Source organism: Mangifera indica, chromosome 12, assembly GCF_011075055.1.
Source record: "Mangifera indica cultivar Alphonso chromosome 12, CATAS_Mindica_2.1, whole genome shotgun sequence".
NCBI classification, from domain to species: domain Eukaryota; kingdom Viridiplantae; phylum Streptophyta; class Magnoliopsida; order Sapindales; family Anacardiaceae; genus Mangifera; species Mangifera indica.
The window spans coordinates 7,582,882-7,608,611 of NC_058148.1; the positions used below are offsets into that span (position 1 = coordinate 7,582,882).

The window sequence follows — 25,730 nt, forward strand, 5'->3', positions numbered from 1 at the left end:
AAAAAAATGTCAAGTGTAGTGACGCTCCCTTCTTATGGTCAATGCTTATAGAGGGGGTTTTACAAGGTTCAACTCTCGTTTTTATAATAAGATATCTAAATATATTCATTCATATGTAAATATAATAATTTTTCATTAAAGGGGTTCAATAGAACTTTCTATAAGTATTCAGTGGTAAATAAAGGTGTATTTGAATTAAACTGACTCAAACTTGATTGCCATCTCAGTTTGATCAAACTTAAAATGAGCTTGAGCCATGGGTGTAAGGTATTATTAAGCTCAATCTTGAGTCATGCAAGCTGGAGTGTTAATTCAACTTAATGTACTTTCAAATAAACTCAAACTATAGACATAAGATATTATCAAGCTTGAGTTCGAGCCATGGGGGCTCGTCTTGAGCTCGACCCGAACTTAACGAAAATTTATGTTTTTTAGTGAAAGAAAACATTGGAGAGAACTGAAATTAACAAATTATTTTATCTACTATAAATAATAAAATAATATATACGAACAAATCTTATTACAATATTTATACAAAATGAGATGACACATGTGATTGGATGTGTGATTGTTTATTTTTATCTCACTTCAGAATCACCCAATTACATGTTGCTATATTATATTGTATAAATTAGTTAGTAAGATTTGTTTATGTATACAATATTACTCTCATTATAAATATGGTTAACTCAATTCCAAAACAATAAAACTATATGTATTTAAAATACGTAACGAATTGGATATTAATGATAATGTGTCATAATGTGACTGAATGATTTTGAATTAAAGTTAAAATAACATTAAATTATATAATGAGATATCATTATTGATACTCGATTTGACAATCATTTTTTATGCACATAACATTACTCATCTCAAAAATCTAAAGAAACTATAACAACTCATCTCACCCGTTATAAATATTCATTTCTTAATACAATTCAACTTCTTTTTAATGTTGTTTTTTATTAGAGAATATAATTTTTTTTAAATTAATAATTAAATTTAAAAAATATTACAATATCAAATCGGCTTTGAATTTAGCTATTTCAAAATTTATTGAGTTTAAGTTTAAGTTTAAACTTGACTCTCCTAAATCAATCCAAACTCTAATGGTTTAAACTTGAGTTAATTCAGTTTAAAATTATTAGTAAGGGACCAAAGCGTAAATACAAAGTAAAGGAAAGATAAAAGGGCCCTGTGGGCCGGCCCCAGTCTGGGCCCTAAGAGCAACGGGCCGGGGAACCGTTGGTGGCTGCTGTGTCGCGTCGGCTTCGCCTTCATAATGGTTTTAGTTTGTGTTGCTTACCGTCAATCCCACAATACTTAAATAGAACGAAAAAAAATCTAACGAGTAATCAAGTTGTTTTAAGAAATGGAAAATGAAGAGAAAATTTGCAGTAAGAGGCGAAGCTTGACAGGGTGCAACAATAAACTTTGAAGACATCTTGTTTTACCCTAATAAACAACCTTGATGATGGCTGCCTTATGCATATTTTTAGTTTCTTATCGCCTATTCCAGGTGAATTCTCGTGACTTGTTTTAAATTCTAGCTTACTTGTCTTTAATTAAGCTATTTATGCACTGGGAATTTGTAGCTAATTGTTTGTTTTCTAGCATGTGGTAGGGTTTTGTGTTTGGGATGTGATTTCGGCAAATGGGTTTTGAAATTCATCTGAACTTTTGAAGATTTTGTAGTTTAGAATGATATATATAGGATAATTATATATTCCTTCTGCATTTTAAGGGTTGGAAGAGATCCAAATATATATGTTTGAATGGGTCTGTAGTAAAAGTTGTTTGCTCTGGGGCACTTAGTTTTCAGGTGAAAACAAAAAATCAGTCTTCTATACTGCATTTTTGAAGTTCTAGGAGCAGTGAAAGTATTGAGGCTGTTTCGTTGATTAGTTTGTTTTTGTTATTAATTATATTTTTTTCCCCTTGACCTTGAGTATTTTCATGGGTGGTACATGAGTATCAGCTTCTGTCTTGTGCATTTACTGCTATGAAAGATAATTATGTTTTCCACTGCTGGGATGTAAGATCTGTCATTTTAATTGGAGGAATCTAATCCAGAATATAACTTCATACTGTGAAAATCAGTACCTTATATTTATGATTGGTTATGCTTGTGATGATTGTTTGGCATTAAGATGTGTGTTTTGGATGTTAATGTGGTAAAATACCTATCTCATCAAAATGTCTTAATGGACTTCATCACTCTGAAATTATTATGTATAGCATTATTTTGTGCAATTCCTTTCACAAATTGCTATGGAGCGTTGCAGATCGATATAACACCGCCCTCGTTTGCCACAGATGGCGTTACCTGGCGTGTCATCCTCGTATGTGGCTGCGAGTAGATCAGTCTATTAAAGATTTATCAGAACCCGGAGTTTTCCCAGATCTACAAAAAGCTGTTTCTGCAGCAAGGTTTGTAATGTTACAAACTGCCTCCACAGAATTCTTGAGATATAATAGTCTGTAATAACCTAATTATCACATTGTTCCTCTAGACCCGGCGACACCATTTTAATTTCTTCAGGTGGCAGTCATCTTGCCTGTAACATTCAAATAAAAAAACCACTGTGCCTGGTATGTTTCAAGTTTATTTCTTAAAAATAGTTTTATGCATTTTTTTAACCTTTAAATCAAATACAGTGTGCTTATTTTCCTATAAATTTTCAAGAGCAAGTTTAACTACCGGCTATATGCCCTCTTAACAAACAAGTCTATATTACCTTATATTATACACTGAAAAATCAGAGAGGTATCTCAACTGAACTATTGAATGGCATGGAAATTAAGTTTGAGAGGAGAGCATCTTGCTATAATTGTTTCCGTCCAATTGTTATAACTCTTTTCTGCAAAGCTCTAATACATGTTTAAGCATGAAATATAGTTACAAGAAAAATATGAAATTTGAATCTTATATTTGGTCAATCATTGTGCTTTCCATGATTCAAACTTGAATAATTGACTTAATTAGCATTGACATGAGCTAGAACCATCTGATGTTCTAGGTGATTTTTGCTAACATTTAACCCAATCCTATTTGCTGGAATTTGTCCATAGATGTAAGTTGACTATGTCATTTTTGCCCTGAATCTCTTCTTTCCATTGTTGATAGCAGACTTTACTAATTACTTACTTTTCCATGTAGCACTTGAAATTGTAGTTGCATGTCAATTCTGCATCTATGCTGGAACCATTGGGTTTGATTTTCCATAATTTAGTTGACTTAGTTACAGGGAACTGCATAGCATGAATACTCTCATGGTCTATTAACATTTTTATGTGAGCCTTAATTCTGCCTTGGTGATGGAATCAATTCATGCAATCCATAATATTGAAATTGACTAAAATAACATTGTGGAACAACAAATTAGCTTTCAGCTGGAATTGGGCTAATATTACTTCTTTGTTTTATTGCAAGAGAAAGAAAAAGAAAAAGATTTCTATTCTGAAATTTCTTGATTCCTTTTTCACTGTGTCAAATCATCCTTTTTAGATTGGAGGAGGTGAGCTTCCAGATGAAACAACCCTCATATGCTCTCGAGGTTCAGACAGGTTGGTAATTTTTTTTTTTTGGGTAATTTCAGAGTGATTTTCTACTTTTAGGAGTATCTAATATTGAAGGGATACGACTATAATAAAGTTGATGCCTTTTGGCAATAAGACTTTTAGCATGGCTCATAAATAGGCAGATCTAGGGATGTGTCATATTGTAAGACTTGCTTTATGTCCACATGGTATATTTTCATTGATGATATAACAAATCAAGACATATTTTGACATTCACCGCTACTCATTGCATGGCATTCTTGTGTTTTTGAAAGTTAAGTGATCTCATTCCAAACGTTATCTCTAGAATTTAATTCAAAAGGCTTAGAGTGGGATCTGACCAAAAGTTTTCATCATAAGCAATAAATTTTAGTATGCACTACTTGTTTTGTTTGACCAGTGCTTTGGAGCTTCTATCAACCTGCAAGCTAGCAAACCTAACTGTGAAGGCAGAGCTTGGTTGTTGCTTGCTCCATAGGAGTGGAAAGGTTACCATTGAGGGTTGTATACTTCAATGTGAGTCGAACCCTTTGGATTATCTTTCATGCCCGATTGTCAGTACCGCTAGAAGCTTAGTAACACCTTCTCTAATCAAAAGTAAAGGCAATAGTGTTTCTGTTGTGCAAACTCGGATTGAAGGAGGTGCAAAGGCAGTGTTGACAAGCGGGGATCTGGTTCTGCAGCGAGTTCGAGTTATTTATGCCAGAACTTGTCTGTATTTCTGGTTTGATGTTGACCATAAGTGATTGTTGTGTTGTTTTTCCTTGCATTGCGTGTAGATTATCCACTGTTGAGAAGTTACTTTGTATTCTTTATCATACTTCTAGAATTATTTTGTAACTTAATACATTGAAATTGAAGAGATTGGTCTTCCTCACCTACGTATATACTTATTTCATCACTTATAATTTTCAATATCTGCTCATAAACTTAGTAATTGGTTGGGGTGGTGATTTAATGATGTGTTTTAAAGCCCATGTAAATATTTTGTTCTTGTGCATTTACAAAATGACTTGATAACGCATGGAATGAGAATTTAAGGCACTCTTTACATTCACCAAAGTTCTCTTCATCAAACCATTCTACTTACTTGGGTTAATTTCTCTGGGATAAATATATAAAATCAGACTCAAACTTATAATCAAACACCAGAGCATTGATAAAATTAAAATAAATATATCAAAGTCAACCTTCTATCAATCCCAAGAATATCAGCAGAAGATTACCTAAACAATATAGGTTTAAAAAAAAAAAAAAAGGTAATCCAAAGCTCAATTCCCGGTAGCAGGTCTTCGTTGCACAACCAAATCATCAGCTGAATAATAATCAGCGATAAGCCGATACATGTATGAAGGATTATGCCCTCCCCTGATAAGTAGAGACACATTAGAGACAGTTTATTGCAAATTAAGGATAGAAGAAAATATAATTCAAATATATCAATAACTGCAAGTAGATTATAAACATGAAAAATCCACAATAGAAGATGGTATTCTTTCTGAGGAAACAAGTTCACATGAGCTATCAAAATTAGTATTTACATATGGGAGAGTAAATTAAAGATTGCAGATAACATAAACAAACATCATATACACATCATACAGAAAATTCACAAAATATTTTTATTGAATTTCCCAAGTCCCCTGCAGTTATAGAAAACAGTTGGAACTTACGTGTCAGTAATAAAAAGATTAACAAGCTTTGGTGGCACATAATCAAATGTTGGATTGACAACATGAAGAAGAGGGGTCCCCGTGCCACTTCCAAAATCCATGCAATCTGAGAATTCTCCAAAATCCAGCAGTTCAGATGGAGATCTCAACTCATTAAGCAATACTTCAGGGTTGTGAGGATACAGGGGGCACAACTGTCACATTGTCCAAAAAGCATTCATCAAAAGGCCAGAACAGAAAACATTTTAATTTTATAGTACAATGTTTTGAAACTGAGTATCCAAGAAGAGAGTTGTTACATAGTCAAATGAAAATTAAGCAATAAAACATTATCTTCTGTACAAGTATGTTCATATGCTTGTACATTATCCACAGATACATAAAACCCGAAATGCTTGCAAGACAGACCATCGTCTCTAAATATGCGTATGAATCATGAACATATTTGAACACATTCATTCAAAAACAGTGCATTAGATTCATATCAGGGATGATTAATTTCCATTACCTGTAAAACAAACATGCCCTAAATAAAGATAACTACAGTTACCTAATTCTAAGATTAACCTAATCATAAAGAACAAAAATCCGTAGATAAAGTTAGTCAAGATAAACTTTATTCAGAACACATTTTCCAAAACAAGTTTCATTATTTCAAATCAGTCATGTCCAAATACCAATCTCAAAAGCACATGCCCATTACTTGGTACAGATTGCCGACATATGAAGAACTAAGCACTACACAAAAAGCAGGAACTTTCAAAAAATCAAATCTATATGTATATCCATGTTTTTCTTCATGAATTGCACTACATGAACAATTATAGTATCTTTATTACTGTCTAGTACACAAACAAACAAGAATATTCGGCAATGGTAACTAAACAAAATTGCTTTGCATTATTTTACTATATTTTCCAGTGCAATTGTGTTGCCATGTCAAATTACCTTGTGACTGCCAGCAAGTACAACAAAAGGTACAGCATGCTTCTGTGCGGCCAGTGCTACCATATTCACCCCAACAGGTGCTATAACCCCACCATTAGCCATAACAGCATGTGCTCCAACTATAACCTTTACATTGATATTTCAAGATGAAGATGAACATAGACTGACTATTGCCACTATTGCCAAATAAGAAAATAGGTTCAAACATACCATGTTCACTCGAGAAATCATGGCAAAAACTGCAGAATCAGTAATCAGCGTGGTCTGTAAACCTCTTGAAACCAAATCTTTTGCAAGAAGATGCCCTTGATACCTAATTGATCACCAAGCAGTAAAACCCACAAAAAAAAATAAGTCTCGGAAAATAGAGTTTCCTTGCCTTTCAAGACACAGAGCTCTCTACAGACCTTGGAGCACCCTCTGCAACAAATACTCGAAATGATCTTTTCTTCTCCTTTGCAGCACAAAGAAACTCCAGCACTGTCCTTGAACTGCCTAAAGTTAATATCACCTCACTGAAAATACATTTGATAGTAAAAATTAATACAGAAGGTAAATTGTAGGAAGAGGTCTAGATGGAAATAAATAGAAATTAAATTCATATGGGTGAATAAGTGCCTTTTCTGCAAAAGCATAATGAGCATAAATTGGCTGAAACAAGACAAAACATAAACCAGCCCACAAAAAAACATTCATTATAGATATCTGAAAACTTTAGTATGATAGTCATTTATATCCTAACTACAAGCAATTTGACCCAGTATCTGCAGATTATGCAACACTCCCAGTAGTAAAAGTTGGCTGTACAGGTTACTGCCTCTACCCACTTAAGGATAAGCAATATTGTCCTTGTAATGACAAGATTTGAATCTTTACATGTGATAAGATTATCATTTATTAGAAAGAGCCCTGGGTCTGTTGATTAGTAGGAAGCATTTCCTGATTATTTTTATGTGTAGCAAAGCAATTATAACTCCAATTCTGTCAACACATCTTTTCAACAACAGAATTCATCTAAAGAGTTACAAAAAATTAACCCTTAGTACTCCAAGAAGGAAACTTCAAATGAAAAAAGATTGGAGGGTAGGAAGAGTTTGCTCATATAGAGGTGGAAAACTTTGGTGCAATAAGTTTTACCATATTTTCCAATTTACAACTAAGCTCTTTTAAAATTCAGAAGGATTAAGAAATCTCAGGGATTTCTTTTGGGACTTTTAAGATGAAAAAGTTAACATTTTGTGAAGTGGGAAGTTCTAGATCTCGAGGAATGCAGATTAGTAATTTTTGAGAAAAGGAATTCTGCTCTTTTAGGGAAATGGCTTCGGAGTTTTCCTCTGGAAGATGAATTTCTTTGGCCAATTGTTTCTCTCACATCTTTTTTGTGTTATTTGAATGGGGATGAACAAAGGATTTTTAATGAAGCTGATGAGGAAGATGATAATTTGTAATGGACTAAGATACACAAGTGCAAGCAGAAAAAAGTAGGCTTAAACATTAGACATTGTTCTTAGCAGTGGACTTGAAAAATATGTCTTATTAATTCCAAAGCTTCTAAACTTTTGTTTCACAAGATCCTGTAAACATGCCAAAAGAAATATAATTTTTTTTTTTTTTGTTGAATGAGTATTCCAGTATAAATAGTTTTTGGATAAAAGAAACAATACTGGACCATTATCTCAAGCCTAAGTTTTGAAGTCAACTATAAATCATTCAGATAGTGGTGTCTTTCCAGAAAATGATAGAAAGAAGAATAAGAAGTATGATTATTTCTGAGTTTCAAGGAAAATTGATAATGAGATTATGTGTATGTTCCATTGGAATAACACAATGATTTGCTACTAGTTTTACCAATCAAATAGCTCCATCCAAGCATGATATTTTTGGAGGGTAGAGAACAGAAGTAGGACATTTTTTTTTAGAATAAGGTTAATTTCTTGATTAATCTATCTTTCTTCATAAAGATTTAATTAGTTTTCTCACTAGGCTCTTATGTTGGTATGAATATAATTTAAGTAGCCATCATTTTACTATTATATTTTGTTTTCCTTATGTTTTGGACCTTGGAGTTTAATGTAACTAAGGGTCTCTGTTTGTCTTTCTTTTCTATCTTTGTGTTAGTACATCCTCAGTTCTCTTGCAATTCTCATACAGCAGTTGGAAATTATGTCTGAACTACAATCTTTCCTAAGATACAATCCACACAAGGAAAAGAAAAATGTTAAAAAAACAAAAAAAGGACAGAGACAAATCACATTCAATCAATCAAAGTTCGAGGGGAGAAAATTACTTCTGATGGATATGCTCCACTGCCTGTTCAGCAATCAGCTCATGGCAAGTGGAAATATCTTGAATTAGTTCATTAACTGCATCAATAACATCATGCTTCAGCTTCCTAGTTTTTGAGCTTTTATCAGCAGCTGTCAAGGAAAATAAAACCTCAACTATCAACTATCATGAAAATCTTAGATTTAATAAATAAACAATGCCATAACAATCAACAAGCTGCAATGCAAAGGATAGACCATATGTATGAAAACCATTGTCAACCAAATTTATACCTATTAGAGAACATATAATTGAAAGAGTAAAAAGAAAAGAAGCCCTAGTATAAACAAGAATCTACCAGCAATAACTAGAGAATTACTAAAAGATCTACAAAACTATGAGATGCTTACATTTGCTTTTCCCTTCAGAATCACCCCCAGATGAAGAAGTACAAGGAATAGCAGCTGAGTCAGGTGTATCCTCAAGCAGGGACTGCAAGGAAGGTGGACGTAAAGTACTTCTAGCAGCAGCAGCAACAGCAGCAGCAGATAAAACTGTATGATCGTCTCGATTATCATCGGTTTCATCATCACTTATAGCTGATAAATTTAACCCAGCAATAGCAGCTGTAGTCAGAGACAGATCCTCCTCCCTAATAATGTGCAAAACACGTCTCACAATATTACCCACAGCAAGCTCTGCAATATTATTCAAATAATATTGACACAGAAGAAAAGAAAACATAAGGACAATAGAAACGAAGATAAATATCATTTTTATAAAAAGCAAGTGGGCAAAATGCAAGAAGTAACAAACAGATTTAAAATTTGTAACTAGGAAAAAAGGATGAGAAAGAATCCACCATAAATAGTTCACCAAAATAATGCTACCGTAATATGCCCAATTACCTTTTTTCTTTTTCCTCTTGGATTGTAAATATTTTCCTTTTACACAGGTCATGTGGATACACTTCTTAAATTACAGTTTTCATTGTCTACACACACGCTACTGCTTAATTTGCACTTCAATGCCCTATATTTTTAAGGCAATTACATAATAAGTTTCATAATCAAATGCAATTCCAAGCAACTCACACCAATAAAATTACATTGCATTGTATCAAGTATGCATGTTCAAAGGCTAAAGCATTTTGTTTAGACCCAGAAATCCCTCAACCTTTTCCACATGTTCACCAAGATTTGAACCATGGGCTACTTCCACTCTATAACCTTGTTAACAAGGAAACTTGTGATTCCTAAGTAGGTTGTCTGCAGGGAATTTAACCCTTGACATCTTAGTTGAAATCAAGGGCTTTTCACCACTAATCCCATCCCTTTGGCCATGCTGAAGCACATTCACAGCTAGAATAATACATAATGGCAGATGAGCCATATTCCTAAAATTACTAATTTGTGCTTGCATTAAGAACCTCAAAATAGATCACACAAACAGCATAATCTAGATGCTGCACAACTCTCTGTTTCTGGACATAGAATAGTCCTCTGACTCTTTTGAAGAATGGTAACCTAAAGCTTTGACTGAATCTTTCTCAAATCAAAATGATTTTTTTCTATTTTCACAAAAGGATGATTAATCAAACTAATCGCGTAAAGAAATGTCTGAGCAAGTAAATTACCACAAAAGCATAATGACAAACACTTGCTAAAAAGTAAGATCTTAAGCTCTAACACATTTTTTTTGGTTATACTTAATTTTATTTCTCGCCATAAAGACTAGAGATGAGCTTGAGAGGTTTATCAACAATACTAGGCTTTTTAATTCATTCTTAAAATGTTTTTTATTTATAATGTGATGATTTTCAAATACAGAGGACGGCATAAAGGAAATTGTAGACTATTGATTGAGGATATCTTGTTCTTATACAAAAATCCTCTTCCAAATTTTGGCCCTATTTGATGTGTGGGAGATTGGATTATTTTCAGTACTAGTTCAAGTTTGGTTTAATTGGAATCGAATTACAAATAATAATATTAAGAAGTTATGCTTTATTAACAAGAAAAACATAATATATGAACTCTCAACTATCATAGAGAGATTCAAGCTACCATCCAATTTCAAACCATGAGTACTCCGTTTCACTCTCATTCCGCCTTTGACTGAGCTTTCGGGTTCAGGAAGAAAGCTAGGTCCGTAGCTCAAAGAAAGTCTCGGAAGCAATTCCTCTCTCAGAAGAGAAGGGGCTTTTTACGTTACACTTCAATAGAATGAATTCAGTAAGGGTAGAATACGCCCCATGGTTGATCGAAGGTCCTATGCCACTGAAACTCAAATCTGTCTTACCTTCCATTTCAATCCATCTTTGTTTGGGAGAAGAATGGCTGACATGTTGATTGCCTTCGAGACTCTAAAATCTAACCTAAGCAGTCTAACCGCCGAGACGGACCCCAACCGAAAGGTGCCAGACGGACTAACGACAAGCAAGATAAAGAAAGTAGCAAGCCCTATGAGTGAAACCTTGCCGCACAAGAGTCTTTTATATGAAAAATGAAATTGGGTAAGGCGAGAAGAGATACCCAGGAAGGCTATAGTAAAGACTATGCTTTACTCGAATGTTAGGTATGAGTACTATGGATTCAATGTGAGGATGACAGGCTGTAGGGCCTAAAAGCTCTCAGTGGAGACCTCTCTCTAGTATTGAATAGGGTTCCCTCTCATGTCCAGTGAGGAAGTAATTGCGTTTGAGAATGACTTGAGGGAAGTAGAGAAGGAAAGATGAGAGCGAATCAATCAATATCTAGTTTTTGGTAAGGAATGGCTAAGTCAAAAGAAGACTTCAATCCCGACAAAGGAGTCAAAAGTGATAATCCGTCAAGTAACAATCTGACTTTTTCTGGGATGCATCAAAGAAACCCAAAGGAGAAAAGGAAAGTGTTCTTATCAACATTAGCGAAAACAACCTTTCCTTAGATACGGCCTTGTCTGATAGGGGTGGCTCACTCAAGAATGGGATTAATGGGGTAGGGCCGCAAGCTCGGTAGGAAGTGTACCAACGTTCGTACTAGAGTGGATCATTTCTTGAATGCAGCAGGCGCTAGTGCCTTGGCTAAATGCCTACCTTCGGGAGAATTAAGATTCCATCGTAGTGGTTCTCCCTTGTTGACCAAAGGAGTGCTTTAAAAGGTTAGAGTCAGAGAAGGAGTGGTTTACTTGGAAGGTTACACACTTCTAGGAATAGATCTAAACTAAATGCCAAGAATCAGAGGCAGCTTGGATTGAACTTGATCCACAGTTTGACCATACCCTAAGTTAAATGCTGCTGTTTTTGATGTTCGATGTCTTTCTTTGATATCATCAATAACCTACCTCCATAGTAAAGAAAAAAGCCCTTCCAATCCTAATCTTCTTGCCTTTACTCTATTCCGATTTAGGAATTTGAATAGTCCATTCCTTATAATCAGCCTTAATATCCTTACTGTTTACTGTTCTTGGTAAATTATAAGTGCAAGTAAAAGAACCATAACTGATCTCTGAGAAATGATATATTCTATCATTCTTTTCCTTCTCCTCTTCTTTTTCAGAATGGACTCGTAATTGATTATTAACTAATTCACTATCAATATTAGCATTACATTAAAAAAAATGACAGAAAAAAGCTTATTTAAAAAAATTTTCAAAGTCTTCTCAACCAAAAAAAAAGATTGAGAAAATAGCTCAATAAAAATTGATAAAAAAAGTTAGCTTGATTCAGACTTTGGATTAAACAATCCCATGGTTGAACATGGGTATTGTAATACCATCAGGTCTTTGGGGTCTCACAAGTCAAGTGTCGTTATAGTTTAACATCGTCAAACACTTAGATTGGGATACGATACAAGACTATCATCCTACTCTATGGCTTCCCCCGCATGACAAAACAAGCCATAAAAGCCTAAAAGGTCTTAGTATAAGACTAGAGATGGCAACAGACAGGGGCAGGGTCAAATACCTTATTCCTTATCTTTGTCCCCATCTCTATCCCCACAAGGGACTTTAGTTCCCGTCCCTGGCCCGTTCTTGTTATGGGAACAACAACGATTCCCCATCCCCTCTCTATGGGGGAAAATCCTTTTCCGTCCCCGTACTCGTGAGGTAAAATCTTCTTCCATCCTCTTAATCACAAGGTAAAATCTTCTTCCATCCCCGTAATCATAGGGTAAAATCCCCTCTTCATATCCTCTAAACACAACATAAATATATTAAATAACAAAATTAACTAAAATTAAAACCAACTTATTTCAAATATCACAAATAACATACGTTAATCACCTTAATATGCACAACAAAAACATAAATAAATTTGAAAAATATAAATAATCTAAAACTATAAGGATATGTTAGTATTTTAAGTAATAATATTAACATAAAGAGGCGGAGACAAAAATAAGGACGAGAATAGAGGCAGGATGAGGATGGGACAGGGCGAGAAAGAAACGCGTGTATCCTTATCCCCGATTGCGCAAATATTTTTCGTCCTCATCCTCTTCTCTATTTCTATCTAGGAATTTCCTCCCTATTAGGGTCAAAGACCCCAAATTTGGATTGAAATTATCATCTTTATATAAGACCCCTCAAGCCTTTAAGAAGCTTTCGATTTGGTAGGAATTATAGACAATATTCTATGAGGAGCTCTTACACTCTAGTAATTGAAGTAAGAAATACCTGTAGCGGGGTGCAAATCAGTAGCAGTTTACTTAATATAGATTATAGAGCTTAAGACTTTTGGGAGAAATATTAGTTTAACTTTATTTCATTATTAAACCAAAACCTTTTACTGACACTGTCCATCACTCAAGAGACTCTTGTCATCAAAATCAGTTAAACCTTTTTTCAAATTATCCAAACACATAGCACTAGCTGATTACTGTTTGGGATCAAGAACAACAATTTTACAAATCACATGTGGTAACCTAATAATATTACAATTGATATTCATCGACTTTTGTATCCAGACAATTTTTTTAATGCAACAAATTTTCACTAAATCCTCATCACAAAATTTATACCCTTGTAGTCAAATCCTAATCACTACATTTACATGAAAAAAGTTTTAAGGAAGCAACAGAAACAACAGTTATGATATTAAATTACCGGTTAATTAACAATTCAACAAATAAAATATCAAAAAGAATGAAATTACCAATAGTATTAGCAGCAATGAGTTGCTCGCCCACAGCCTTGACGGCATCAATCAACGCACCAGCCTGGTTGGTGTACGGAACGCGCTGCTGCGAAATCACCGACCGAAGTAGTTCCGCCGTCTGCCTTGCAGTCGCCTGCGACCCCTCAATCTTACTGCCACCACCACCACAAACAGAAATAGCTCATAAAACATAATAATACAAACACACAAAAACTGTAAAAAAACAAAAAACCCCACCGTTTCTTAAGCTTGTTAATAAAGTCATTCACGAGGGCCTGCGAGTCTGGCATGATGCTTTATTGTTGTTTATTTTATAACCTAAATCGGTAGCCAAACAGAGAAGGAAGAAAAAACTTTACAACACAACTACAGAGAAAATAAAGATACTAAATTAAAATGGAAAAAGTTGACCTCAACTATAAGCTTGATACAGTTTGAGAGAGACAGACAGCAGAGGAGGGTTTACTCTATGTTCTTCCACCGTTTAGCTTTTGTTACAGAAAATAAGGTTTTTTACCAATATACAGAAGGCAGAGCAATGTTTGCTACCTGGACTTTTCCTTAATGACCTTCCCACCCTCGTATTTTAAAAAAATATTTTTTACCTACTAATTTTTTTAGTTAACTTAATCGGTCAAAGAGCAAGAAAAGTAATTTTAATTATTTTTCTTTTTTTATTTATTGTTTATATTATTTCTCCTTTTTTTTTCACAAAAGTAATTTTAATTATTTGGGTTGAATAATTTTGGGCCAAACGACTATTTCCCACCCAAACTATGCTAAAATCTTAAAGTTCCCCTCATTAATTATGTAAATATTGTTTACCCACCCATAGCTGGTTAAATTTAACGGAACCTTAACCCCTGAAAATTTAATCTCATTTTTTCCCCTAAAAGTTTAAAAACTAACATTTTTTTCCTAAGTTAAGTTTGAAAAGATTGTATTTCCCCCCACCGATGGAATCGGAGAAAGTAAAGGAGTTTCAAAACTAAACCCTAGGGGGGAAATGTGATCTTTTCAAACTTAGCTTAGAAGAGAAAAGTTAGTTTTTTTAAATTTAGGAGGGGAAATAAAATCATATTTAAGTTTATTTTTAATATTAAATATAAAATAATGATTTTACCCTTATTACTGTTAATTTTAACTGTTCATGAGTGGATAAACGGTATTTTCATAGTTAATAGGGGGAACTTTGAGAATTCAGTATAATTTGTATGGGAAATAGTCATTTGGCCATAATTTTGATACGAATATAAGTAGGTAATGTTCGCGTCAACCTCTTTATTATATTATTATATTTACATTAATCCTTCATAACTTAAGCACAACTCATTTATAATATAAAAAAATGATAGGCAAATTCCAATATCACACAACCCTAATTCACACCCTGCCCTAGCTTTAATTCCAAATTCAAAGCAAGAGCATATGGCACTCGCTAGCCCCCAACTAGCCAAAGCAACCCATCTTCAACCAACCACCGAGCGAATCATCCGATGTGAGTAACATCACCTTCTTGGTCGATAGGTATGAACCTACCTCTTCTCTTCTTTTCTTTTCAAGTTAGAATCTTTGTTTCTTCTTTGAATGAATCAAATGACAAATCGGAGAAAATAATTTTCTACTTCAATTCTAAAATTAGAAACATGCCTGTATCTTTAAGATTCGAAAATTATTATTACGAGATATGATTAGATAATAATATTTGAAGCCTTAATGTTATAGTGCAAAATTACGCAAAAAACGAAAAAAATCAAAACTCTCTTCTCTTTTGTCCTTTGTACTTCAATTTTACAAAAGAAAATAAATGCAGAATATTGCAATATATCAAAAAGCAAATTGTGTCATGGAATTCTAATCAAGAGGCATCACATCATCATCAAATCTGCTTAGATCAGATTTCGGGTATACCAATTCGATCATGTTTTAATTTCCATAAGAGTATTAATTTGGCCAAAGGACAAGTTTCTCCCCTTTTAACTTTGATAATCTTAAATATTTACCTATCTATAAATAGTTAAAATTAATGGCATCTCAACTCTTTAAAATTTTATCTCTTTTTGCCCCTTTAAACTTTAAAAATTAAAAGTTTCTCTCAGCCTAAGTTTTAAAAAATGACAGTTTTACTCTAAGGTTTCGTTTTGAAATCTCCGATGTCATTTCCGGCTCCATTGCCGATAACCTCTCTCTCTGAAGATCTCTCTTCTCCCATTTGGATGTCCGATCAGCATCGAAGGAGCAGTGAAAAACAAAGAACTTTGTCGGGAAGACGAAGTTCTTCGCCTCTGTCGTCTTCATCTTCCACGGCTCCTCCAAAGTCAATCGGATGTCCAAATGGGAGGAGAGAAATTGTCGAAGGGAGAGGATGCTTCGGGAGGGAGAGGTTGCTAGCAATGAAGTCGAAGATTTCAAAACAAAACCCTAAGGTAAAACTGTCATTTTTTAAAACTTAAGTTAGAGAAACTTTTAGTTTTTAAAGTTTAGGGGGGTAACAAGAGACTATATTTTAGTTTATTTTTAATATTATAGAAAAAATGATAATTTTACTCTTATTACTGTTAATTTTAACTGTTCATGGGTGGATATTTAAGATTATCAAAGTTAAAAGAGAAAAACTTGAGAATACAACATACCTTGATGGGAAATAGTCCTTTGGCCTATTAATTTTGGCAAACATGGTTATCTTGAGTTGAGTGGAATGACACTAATATAAGAATTTTAATTTTAATGGTTCTTTTTTCCAGTGTACATCTTCATTTTTAACCATTTTCTATATTTGCCGATGCATAAGATAATGACCTAAAGTTGAAATGTTAAAAATATGGATAAAAACAAAAAAATATTCCATCCGCACTATGCTCCAACTCTACTTCCTAGTGAGACTTGTCTAATAAGAATTAGTTTTAGTGATATGTTATTTTAACTGATCATATGAAAAGATGGAATCATTTCTTAGTCCAATATTGTTGCTAATGCGTATCGATAGTCCACTAAGGTACAATTTCGAAGAGATATTATATAATAATAATATTGTTGATAAATTAATAGTCTATCAATAATACTTCGTTAATTAGATAACTATGATCTTTTTGTTAAAGGTCAATTTTAGATTGTGTATAAATGAATGTCAAAATATAGATTCGACATAAATTCAGTCGCTATTAACTTAATAAAAAATATATGAATCATATATAATAAAAGTTGATCAAACTTTTAAGATATTAGATTATTTGAGGTAAATTGAGTCTAATATTTAGAAGTCAATTACGAGTCTCGGAAGATGTTTTGGACTAAAAACATATGTTTATATTTTAAGAACCAAAATGAAATAATTCTAAAGTAAATGGGTGTGGAAAAAATTATGGATAATTGATTTTATGATTTTACCATGGCACATGCATGACTGTGCATGGTCAATGCACGATCGTGCCTTATTTTGGGTTGGGACTTGAGAGTTATCCATAGTTTTTATCTAATTTCAATATTTGGATAATCATATATTTTAGGAAATAGGATATCGTTGTACAGCACGCTTCGTGCATAATCCTATATATAAGTAAATGAGATTTTGCAATTTCGAAACTTTTTGACCTCTTGGGTACAAATATTTTAGTGGGTATAATATTAAAATTAGATTTAAATCGAATTAAATTTTAATTTAACTCAATTAGTAAAATATTGAACTTAAACTTGAGTTTGGGTTTTATGAGCTTGAAAAATGCATGATTGAGTCTGAGTTTAACATTGGGCAAATTGTTCGAGTTCAATTCAGTTGAGCTCACTAACCCAAGTCTAGCTGAATTACTTAAGAAACTCAAACTATTTAACATACGGTAATAAATTAAAAAGGCCAAAAGACTTATTCCCACCCAAGGTATAGTGAAATCCCAAATTTTTACCCTCCAACTTTTAAAAACCTAAACACCCACTCATAATCAAATTTATGTTAAAATTTTCAGTTAGAGTTAGAGATAAAACCTTTATTTATAAAAAAAAAAAATTAAAGTTTTATCATATTTTTTCTTCTTCATATTTAAAAACTTACATTTTTTTAACCCAAAGTTTAAAAAGTGCCAAAAAGCCCCCCAGGGTTTATTCATCTTCCTTCGGTGTCAATTTCTCCTTCTTTGGCCATCAATTGTCCTTCCTCCTCCCTTATCTCTTACTCCAGTCTATCTCCCTTGTCTCTCTGACTACCTTTGATGGGAGATGAAGACGATATATCTTTGTTTGAGACAAAGACTATCTCAGATGAAGACCATTCATCTTTGTCTGAGTGTCATCGTCTCCAATCGAAGACGGTTGAAGAGGTAAGGGAGAGAGCCTAGAGGAGGGATAAGGAAGAGAGAGAATGACAAATGATTGAAGAAGAAGAAATCAATATTGGAGAAAGAGAGACAAACCTTAAGAGGGTTTTTGTCACTTTTTAAATTTTAGATCAAAGAAAAATGTAATCTTTTAAATATAGGAAAAAAATATGGTAAAATTTTAATTTTTTAATAAATAATGATTTTACTTATAACTTTAATTAAAATTTTTAATAAAAATTTAATTATAAATAGGTATTTAAATTTTAAAAAATTGGTAGGTAGAAATTTATGATTAGACTATCCCTTCAGTGGGAAATCGTCCTTTGGCCAATTAAAAATATGTAAATTGTTTCATCAGACATTAATAATCGTGTGATTTACTTGTTGGAACTTGGAGCTATTAAACATAAAACTTTACATTCTTGGAATATTAAACAAGTCTGCTCCGCCATATTGTTTTTTTTCAAATTTTAAGTTATTAATTAAAAAAATACATAGCTAGTATTAGGGTGGCTGAATCCATTTTCTCCTTTCGTCTTGATTGAAACAAAAACGTGGTACAACATTAAAAATGAGCTCCCAAGCCAAGCGAGCCGTTTGACTCTATAGCTCAGGCTCCCACTCTGGCTCAGATTTGTATTTAATGAACCCTTTTCGAGTTTTTTCTATTTGAGTTTATGATTAAATCCAAACAAGTTTAGTTTAAATTTAATTTTATTTATTATATACGTTTAAACCTATAATTGTTTGTGTTTTGTATAGATATCGAGACACAATTTTACAATTAAATTGAGAATAAAGATAGGTGATTTTTAACAAATTTGAAATAATAAAAATTATATATTCCTATTTTGGATATATATTTATTGTGTATTATCATATAATTAAATAATTTTAAATTAAAGATAAAATAACATCTAATTACGTAGATATACACATGAATATATATTGATTTACGTATTCAAAGTGAATACATATAATATTATTTGTATAAAAATTATCATGTTGTATATATATATAACGAATCCCGCTTGGATTTATGGTTTATGTTGCATTGTTTTTGAAAAAATTAAATATCTATTCAATAAGGGCACAAGAGATGGACATATAAGGAAGCAAGAAATGGTGGCTTAATCATAAGAATGAAGTAAAACATTGTACAAGCCATGAGATTAGATTAGTGGTGGCTTGAGTATAGACATGAATTCCATGAAAACATATCCAAAGATTTAGCATGAGATGAGCTAGTTATGTTTGAATGCTTGTTTTCTAATAGAGGGTGAAAGCGTTATGTTACACGAGGGACTAGATCTTGAAGCTGTGCGCATGTGGGACATGATCTCATGAGCTACACATGTTTGGCAACACTCCATTGAAAACATGTTTATCTGATCTCATGAGTTGGGGTTTTTTTTATTTTGTTTTAGGTTAAAGGACTTATTCCCACCTAAGATTTAGTGTATTTTAAATTAAAATTTTTTATTAGTTATAAGGGTAACAAGGTTATTTAACTAATAATATTTAAAAATAAATAAATTTTTATACTCTTTTTTAATTTTAATTTTGAAAATTAATAATTTTTATTATTTTCTATCTCAAACCATCATGTTTCATCATTACAGACATCAGTCCTACTTTCTATTCGACGATTGGGCTCAACCTTTAGTGCAAATCACAATGTAATAGATCTGTTTTGTCATCATTGGGCCTCTCTTCCTCGTCTGTTTTGCATTGCGACAAAGACATTGTCTTCACCAAGAATCACATTTCTCTCTATTTTTAGTGTTTTTAACCTCTCTTTTGCCTACACCAACCCTATAAAATAGCATATTGAAAAGTTGCAATAAAACAACAAGTATGTTGCATCGTGATTTGCACCAAAGACTGAGCCCAATCACTGAAGAGAAAGTGGGAATGATGTCTACGATAGTCTCAGATAGAGAAAGTGGCTAAAGAGAGAAGAAGATGTGCTAACATTGGGGGTGAAACAAAATTTTCAATAAATTTGAAGGGACAGTTGTAAAAACATAAAACTTAAACAGATGAAACCCTAGATTTTGAAGGGAAAAAATCACATTTCAAAATTAGAAAATATGAAGTTAAAATGAAATTGTTAGATTTTAAAACTAAAATAAGAAGAAAGAATAAAATTTTATTTTTTTAAATATAATTAGTTAAATTTAGTTTTTACCTTTATAACTAATAAAAGATTTTAATAGAAATTAGGTAATTGATAGATATTCGAGTTTTTTAAAATTAATAAATATCATTTTAAAAATACACTAAACTTTCCCAAGGACCAAACCCTATATCATTGGTCTTAAGGCTCAACCCTATGGTCCATTTTCCTAGAGCTTGAGTCTAATCCCGGCTCCCACCTACTTGGACTCTTGTGTGCTTTTTGCCCAATTCTACATCTTTACAAACATGTCAAAATGAGTCGAAGTTCATGTTATATAAAAGTAATTTGGTCAAACTTTAATACATGGGCCAAAGGTTATAATCTTAGTAGTTGGCTATTTTGTTTTTAAAAAAAATTTATGTATAATTTTATACATAAATAATGATATATAATTATATAATTAAATATTATTTTATTTTTAATTATCTAATTATATAATAACATATCGTTATTTATATATAAAATTATACTTATAATATTATTTATTTTGTTTTCACCTTTTACAAATATTTATTTTATTAATTATCCTAATTTTGTATACAAATAAATATCATGAAATTTAAAACGACAGTTAAAGCTACGTTTCAAAAATGACATTCAAAATTCAAAATTCCAACAACTTGGACAATTTCCCCATTTAAAAAAAAAAAAAAGGGAAAACAGAGCAGAGGGTCCGCGTATTTACTTGAAATGAACTCTTTCCTTTTGTATTTTCTCGAGGAAATTTGTCTCTCAACGGCTTTAATTTGAAATTCTTCCGTCGTTGTCCTTTTACGCGGACTTGGTATTAATAGTTGTCGCCCACTCACCAAACCCAATCTCTCCGAGTTAGGGTTCTCCAACAATGCTGTTTTGATTCAAAATCATTTCTTTTTCAGAAGGTAAATCTCTCATTTCTCATCGTTTTCTATATGGCTTTCTTTTCATTGTTCCTGGATGATGTAATGGGAAAATTCCCTTTCGATTTCAAGTTTGTTTTCAGAATGTTCCAGATCTGCTTCAGATTTTTAGGTTTTTTGAATATGAATTCTTAAATGTCCTTTCTAGTACCATTTATTGTACGCTTTCTGTAATATTTATGTTGTACTTTGGTGAATTATCAACAATCTTAAGTGAATGGACTGGTTTTTGGATGATCCGGTTAAGTTTGTCGAAAAGTTATCATACTCATATGCTGAAGTTTGATGTCCAATTAGAAATTGTAAAAAAAAAAAAAAGAGAAGAAAACGAAACGAGTTTTTTGCAGTGTGGAAAAACTAAGCAGTATTTTAGTTTCTTGAGTGATAAAAATATGTGAAATGGGTAATTTTTTCATTTGGACGATACTGAAGTTTTTCTTTAATATTTATTATCTGAAACAAAAGATTTTGTCTCAGACAGAAATGTGTGATTCTACCTATAGGTCTTTTGTTCATTACAGCCATATTGATGTTAAAGATTAAGAGATGTGGTAACTTAAATTTTCCACAATAGAGTACATTGGCTGCTGTTACTTTTCCCTTAATTGATTTCTTCAATTTGGTTCTCTTGTTGAGAATTTTGCTAATATGAAAGAACTTATGTTTATGCCTTTGGTGCATTTAACTTGTCATGAAGTTTGTGGTTTCTAACATGCCTATTGAATTTGTATTTTTTGTTTTTCTCTTCTATATTGTTTATGAGAAAGAAAGATAATAATTTTTTTTTTTTTTTAAATAAGATGTCTGTGGAGGTTTTAAGTTCTCTTTGTTCTATTTATATTTAATGATGTGGGTCAAGGAGTTGATCCACCTGTTCACATTGAGAAATGCCTGATTGCGTTTGAATTTCTTTTTAGGCTGGGGAGTCCAAACTTGACCTTTGTACATACAAAGAAAACGACTAGAAGAGCTGCTGGAAAAAGAAATTTTTAGGTGAGAATTCCCTGCAGATAAAAATAAGTGGATTATCAGTGTGAGCTAGTTGGTTTCTCTGATTCAAAAATTACTTAGTAGGGCTTGTCTGGTATATATTGTTCAAATAGAAAAAAAGTTAAGAATCCAGATGAGCAAATTTAAGTTTGAGAAATAGTTTTTGTAAGTGGTACTAGATTTTTTGTACCAGTTTAAGGAAAGAAATAGACCAAGCTAACAAATGCTGAAGGATATTGTTTAAGTACTTTTCTTTGTTTCATCTGTCACTGGTCAAATATATATTTATTACATTTAAACTGAACTATACATTTTTTGCGGAAAAATATATGTGGTCCTTCAATTCCAAAGTTAGTTGAGAAACACTGCATACATATTTTCTTTCAATTTGCTTTAGTTCATTCAAATTAACTAGTTAGAAAGAAAAATGTTTTCTCATCCATATATTTGAGTATTTAAAATTAAAACTTATACGATTTCAGATTCTAGTTAATATTGCAACAATTTTTGAATATATTGTCAGAAGAAAAAGAAACTTTTATATTTGTTATTGATACAAGTAGATGGTTGGGTTTTGCTTATGTAAATTAATAGCATCAAAGGGTTGGGAGATTAGCATTCATTATGTTTTGGAACTTTGAAAACTAATTCTCCAAAACTATTGATATGTCATACAAGGCTGAAGAAATTAAAAAAAAAAAAGAGTTATATTTAGCTGATGGAGATTTTCAATAGTTAGTTTGGCTATGGGTTGATTTGACTTGCTGATGTAATTGGAGTTTTTATATCATAGGATTATTTATTTATTTTTGAGTTTTCTGAAAGGGATAAATACTTTCATAATTTGATTATATCATCTCTCTAGTAGTTTAATTTTATACAACTGGAAATTGCAATTTTCACAGACTGGCTGTACAAGCATGGCATCTGGGAATCCGTTTTATGATGATCTACGTAACAAACCTGAGGTTATTGATCCTCCTCAAAGTGAGGATATGATGGATATCAGTGAGCCTTCTGTGAATGATCCAACTCAAACTGCTCTTAAACCTAATTTGACCGTGTCTAGTAGTGTTCGTGAACTCTTAGAATGTCCTGTATGCTTAAATGCCATGTACCCACCAATTCATCAGGTTTGTTAATTTCAAATTTTATTTTTGATGATTAATTTCTTATATATTGTGAATACTATACTTAACTTTTGGTGCTAGAGCAAGTTTATGCAGATCCCATCACAATATTTTATTATATTGGTGGATCAATCTAAATGAACTTTTATTGAATTACTTAACATCACTCGTATTCAGCAATCTAATAACACAAGCTTGGTGTTTGATAAATGCTAACATTGGTTTGAGTGAATATGTTTTTTATGTAGTTCTCCTCGTCATCACATCACTTTTTTCCATGTGATCTTTCTTTTGATAAGATTCTAGTACTTACCTTGTTAAGATTATCCCATCAAAATATTTATCAAGTTGGTGCATCAATCTAGATGAATCAAACTCTCTAACACTTCTTTCTTATTTTTGAAGTACTTTATGAATTTCATTTGATTGAAAGCCATCCTATTTTATGAAGCTCCTAAACATGGTTGGTGTTTGGTAAATGGTAATGTTGGTTTGGGTCAACATTGTTTCAAGTAAAACATTTTCATCATATTTTGTAGGCAGTATTGCATTATTACTACTTACAGTACGTTTCTTTTGATGCGACACTTACTTCCCTTTTTCATCATTTTATATTCTCCTGTTTTGTTTGATGTGTCTTTGTAATTTACCTATTGTAGCTTAGCAGTCTGTCAAGCATGCCATTTTTGCATTTGGTTGCCATGACAATGATGACTACAACTGACGCATCCTGTGAATAGTACTTTCAGTTTCTATGACTTCAAGAATGAATACTTACCCTAGAAGTCCCTTAAAGGTTTTTTGTTTTTAATTAATTTTGTCTGGGCAAATATAAGAAGTTATATTACAAGTCGAGCATCATGGTAAAATAGAGATATGAACTGGAAGGAAATGGATATAGTATGAAGTTGGATGATTTCAAGTAAACTTGAATGTAAGAAATACATTAGTTTGCTGAGTGAAGCTTTATTTTCGGTAATTTTGATCATTTTACTTGTGTTAAGATATTGATTTCAGGTGAAAGTTTAGTTACAACTAAATGTTTGTTTTCTCTGTGTTTGTGTTACTTTTATTTGCAGTGTTCAAATGGGCACACCTTGTGTTCTGGTTGTAAGCCCAGGGTGCACAATCGATGCCCCACTTGCAGGCATGAACTTGGCAACATTAGATGTCTTGCACTAGAGAAGGTGGCTGCATCTCTTGAGCTTCCATGTAAATATCAGAGCTATGGGTGCATAGGCATATATCCATATTACAGCAAGCTGAAACATGAATCCCAGTGTGTCTTTAGGCCATATAACTGTCCTTATGCGGGATCAGAATGTACAGTCGTGGGTGATATTCCTTATTTGGTTGCCCATTTGAAAGATGATCACAAAGTTGACATGCACAGTGGCAGTACTTTTAACCATCGTTATGTCAAAGCAAATCCTCATGAGGTTGAGAATGCCACATGGATGCTAACGGTATGTTGCACTTTTTGCCGTATGTAAATCCAACTGTTATTAATACTGGCTATGACAGGTACTTAGTTTGATGTATGTAAATCCAATCTGTGTTAATACTGGCTCCTGTTAAGAACGGAGTTGTTATGTTGATTATCAGCAAAAATATGACACTTCTGTTTGCTATTCTAACCTCCTGTACCTTTCACCAATGAGCTTGATGAGTTGAAATAGCTATAAATGAAAGAGGTATCTAAGGGGCAATGTTGGCTTTGCACTAGATTCTTACTAGCTTTTATCCTCTGTTATGGAGTGGCAATTGTACTCCTTGCATGATTAAATGACAGCTAATTTCTAGGATTGAGTTTCACAGATTAAATTTCTCTCAAAATTTTCAAGTATGTGACTGAACTTGTTATCTTTTCTTCTTTCTCTTTTAAGGTTTTCAGTTGCTTTGGTCAGTACTTCTGTCTGCATTTTGAAGCCTTCCAGCTTGGTGTGGCTCCTGTTTACATAGCATTCCTGCGGTTTATGGGTGATGATAATGAGGCCAAAAACTACAGCTACAGTCTTGAAGTTGGTGGTAATGGGAGGAAGATGATATGGCAAGGAGTGCCTAGAAGCATAAGGGACAGCCACAAAAAGGTGCGTGACAGTTTCGATGGTCTCATTATCCAAAGAAACATGGCTCTATTCTTCTCAGGTGGTGACCGAAAAGAATTGAAACTTAGAGTGACTGGAAGAATTTGGAAAGAGCAGTGAGCAATGAAAATTGCTCCTCGCAGCTTCTAATCACATTATATGCCTATCGTAGATGGTAGATTTTGTCATTTGTCTGAAGAGTAGGTGAGTCTTGTGGTCATGTATATTTTGAATTGTAAAAAGCAAACTCTCTTTGCTTGTCACTTCGCTGAATACATGACTTCTATGACTGCAATTGTATTATTTATACACAATTGAGGCCCTTTTAAGACCACTGAGATCAATCAGTCTATTGGTTTCAAATCCAATAATGAGATGTATATATACAATACATCTATTTAGCATATATAATTACACCAAAGAGACGTTTGCCCCTTAAGCAAAAGCAGGCAGAAATGGGAATCTGAGAGATTTGTCTTTCTTTCAATTTCCAACTTTGTTCTCATTCAGGATCTTGGTGTTCCAAATTTTCTTAACATAAA

The 25,730-nt window shown here is 32.8% G+C and overlaps 3 protein-coding genes across 7 annotated transcripts; 2 read left to right on the top strand and 1 right to left on the bottom strand.

The window, feature by feature from the left end:
• Positions 1–1,307: 1,307 nt before the first annotated feature.
• LOC123192953 (F-box protein SKIP5) lies at positions 1,308–4,441 on the top strand. 2 transcript variants are annotated; one of them, XM_044605679.1, is made up of 5 exons: positions 1,308–1,522; positions 2,320–2,433; positions 2,517–2,595; positions 3,512–3,570; positions 3,965–4,441. In XM_044605679.1, the coding sequence occupies exons 2-5, from the start codon at positions 2,348–2,350 to the stop codon at positions 4,308–4,310; spliced, it is 570 nt and encodes a 189-aa protein (XP_044461614.1). In that variant the 5' UTR covers positions 1,308–1,522; positions 2,320–2,347; the 3' UTR covers positions 4,311–4,441. The 2 variants fall into 2 exon arrangements, with proteins under 2 accessions (XP_044461614.1, XP_044461613.1); XM_044605678.1 differs by having other exon boundaries at positions 1,309–1,522; positions 2,289–2,433.
• Positions 4,442–4,699: 258 nt separating this feature from the next.
• Positions 4,700–14,135, bottom strand: LOC123192952 (translation initiation factor eIF-2B subunit beta). 3 transcript variants are annotated; one of them, XM_044605675.1, is made up of 10 exons: positions 14,002–14,135; positions 13,828–13,908; positions 13,588–13,742; positions 8,861–9,148; positions 8,473–8,602; positions 6,593–6,700; positions 6,396–6,498; positions 6,186–6,311; positions 5,238–5,431; positions 4,700–4,932 (listed from the first exon to the last, which is right to left on the bottom strand). In XM_044605675.1, exons 2-10 carry the CDS (start codon positions 13,878–13,880, stop codon positions 4,836–4,838), a joined length of 1,254 nt encoding a protein of 417 aa, XP_044461610.1. In that variant the 5' UTR covers positions 13,881–13,908; positions 14,002–14,135; the 3' UTR covers positions 4,700–4,835. The 3 variants fall into 3 exon arrangements, with proteins under 3 accessions (XP_044461610.1, XP_044461612.1, XP_044461611.1); XM_044605677.1 differs by having other exon boundaries at positions 13,828–13,913; positions 13,999–14,049; XM_044605676.1 differs by lacking the exon at positions 14,002–14,135 and having other exon boundaries at positions 13,828–13,984.
• Positions 14,136–15,092: 957 nt separating this feature from the next.
• On the top strand, positions 15,093–25,522 carry LOC123193411 (E3 ubiquitin-protein ligase DIS1-like). Of its 2 annotated transcripts, none has more exons than XM_044606394.1 (5): positions 15,093–15,117; positions 21,899–21,974; positions 22,877–23,104; positions 24,181–24,567; positions 24,988–25,522. In XM_044606394.1, the coding sequence occupies exons 3-5, from the start codon at positions 22,892–22,894 to the stop codon at positions 25,306–25,308; spliced, it is 921 nt and encodes a 306-aa protein (XP_044462329.1). In that variant the 5' UTR covers positions 15,093–15,117; positions 21,899–21,974; positions 22,877–22,891; the 3' UTR covers positions 25,309–25,522. The 2 variants fall into 2 exon arrangements, with proteins under 2 accessions (XP_044462329.1, XP_044462328.1); XM_044606393.1 differs by lacking the exon at positions 15,093–15,117 and adding an exon at positions 20,737–20,963.
• Positions 25,523–25,730: the final 208 nt, after the last annotated feature.

Excerpts from the sequence above, each read along its gene's own strand:
- LOC123192953 (XM_044605678.1), top strand. The coding sequence starts at position 1,489 with ATGCATATTTTTAGTTTCTTATCGCCTATTCCAG. Across the intron at positions 1,523-2,288 it reads TTTCTTATCGCCTATTCCAG|ATCGATATAACACCGCCCTC; the intron begins GTGAATTCTCGT and ends GGAGCGTTGCAG. Across the intron at positions 2,596-3,511 it reads TAAAAAAACCACTGTGCCTG|ATTGGAGGAGGTGAGCTTCC; the intron begins GTATGTTTCAAG and ends CATCCTTTTTAG.
- LOC123193411 (XM_044606394.1), top strand. The coding sequence starts at position 22,892 with ATGGCATCTGGGAATCCGTTTTATGATGATCTACGTAACAAACCTGAG. Across the intron at positions 23,105-24,180 it reads TGTACCCACCAATTCATCAG|TGTTCAAATGGGCACACCTT; the intron begins GTTTGTTAATTT and ends TTTTATTTGCAG. Across the intron at positions 24,568-24,987 it reads ATGCCACATGGATGCTAACG|GTTTTCAGTTGCTTTGGTCA; the intron begins GTATGTTGCACT and ends TTCTCTTTTAAG.
- LOC123192952 (XM_044605675.1), bottom strand. The coding sequence starts at position 13,880 with ATGCCAGACTCGCAGGCCCTCGTGAATGACTTTATTAACAAGCTTAAG. Across the intron at positions 6,312-6,395 it reads TGATTTCTCGAGTGAACATG|GTTATAGTTGGAGCACATGC; the intron begins GTATGTTTGAAC and ends ATCAATGTAAAG. Across the intron at positions 4,933-5,237 it reads AATCTTTTTATTACTGACAC|GGGAGGGCATAATCCTTCAT; the intron begins GTAAGTTCCAAC and ends TCTACTTATCAG.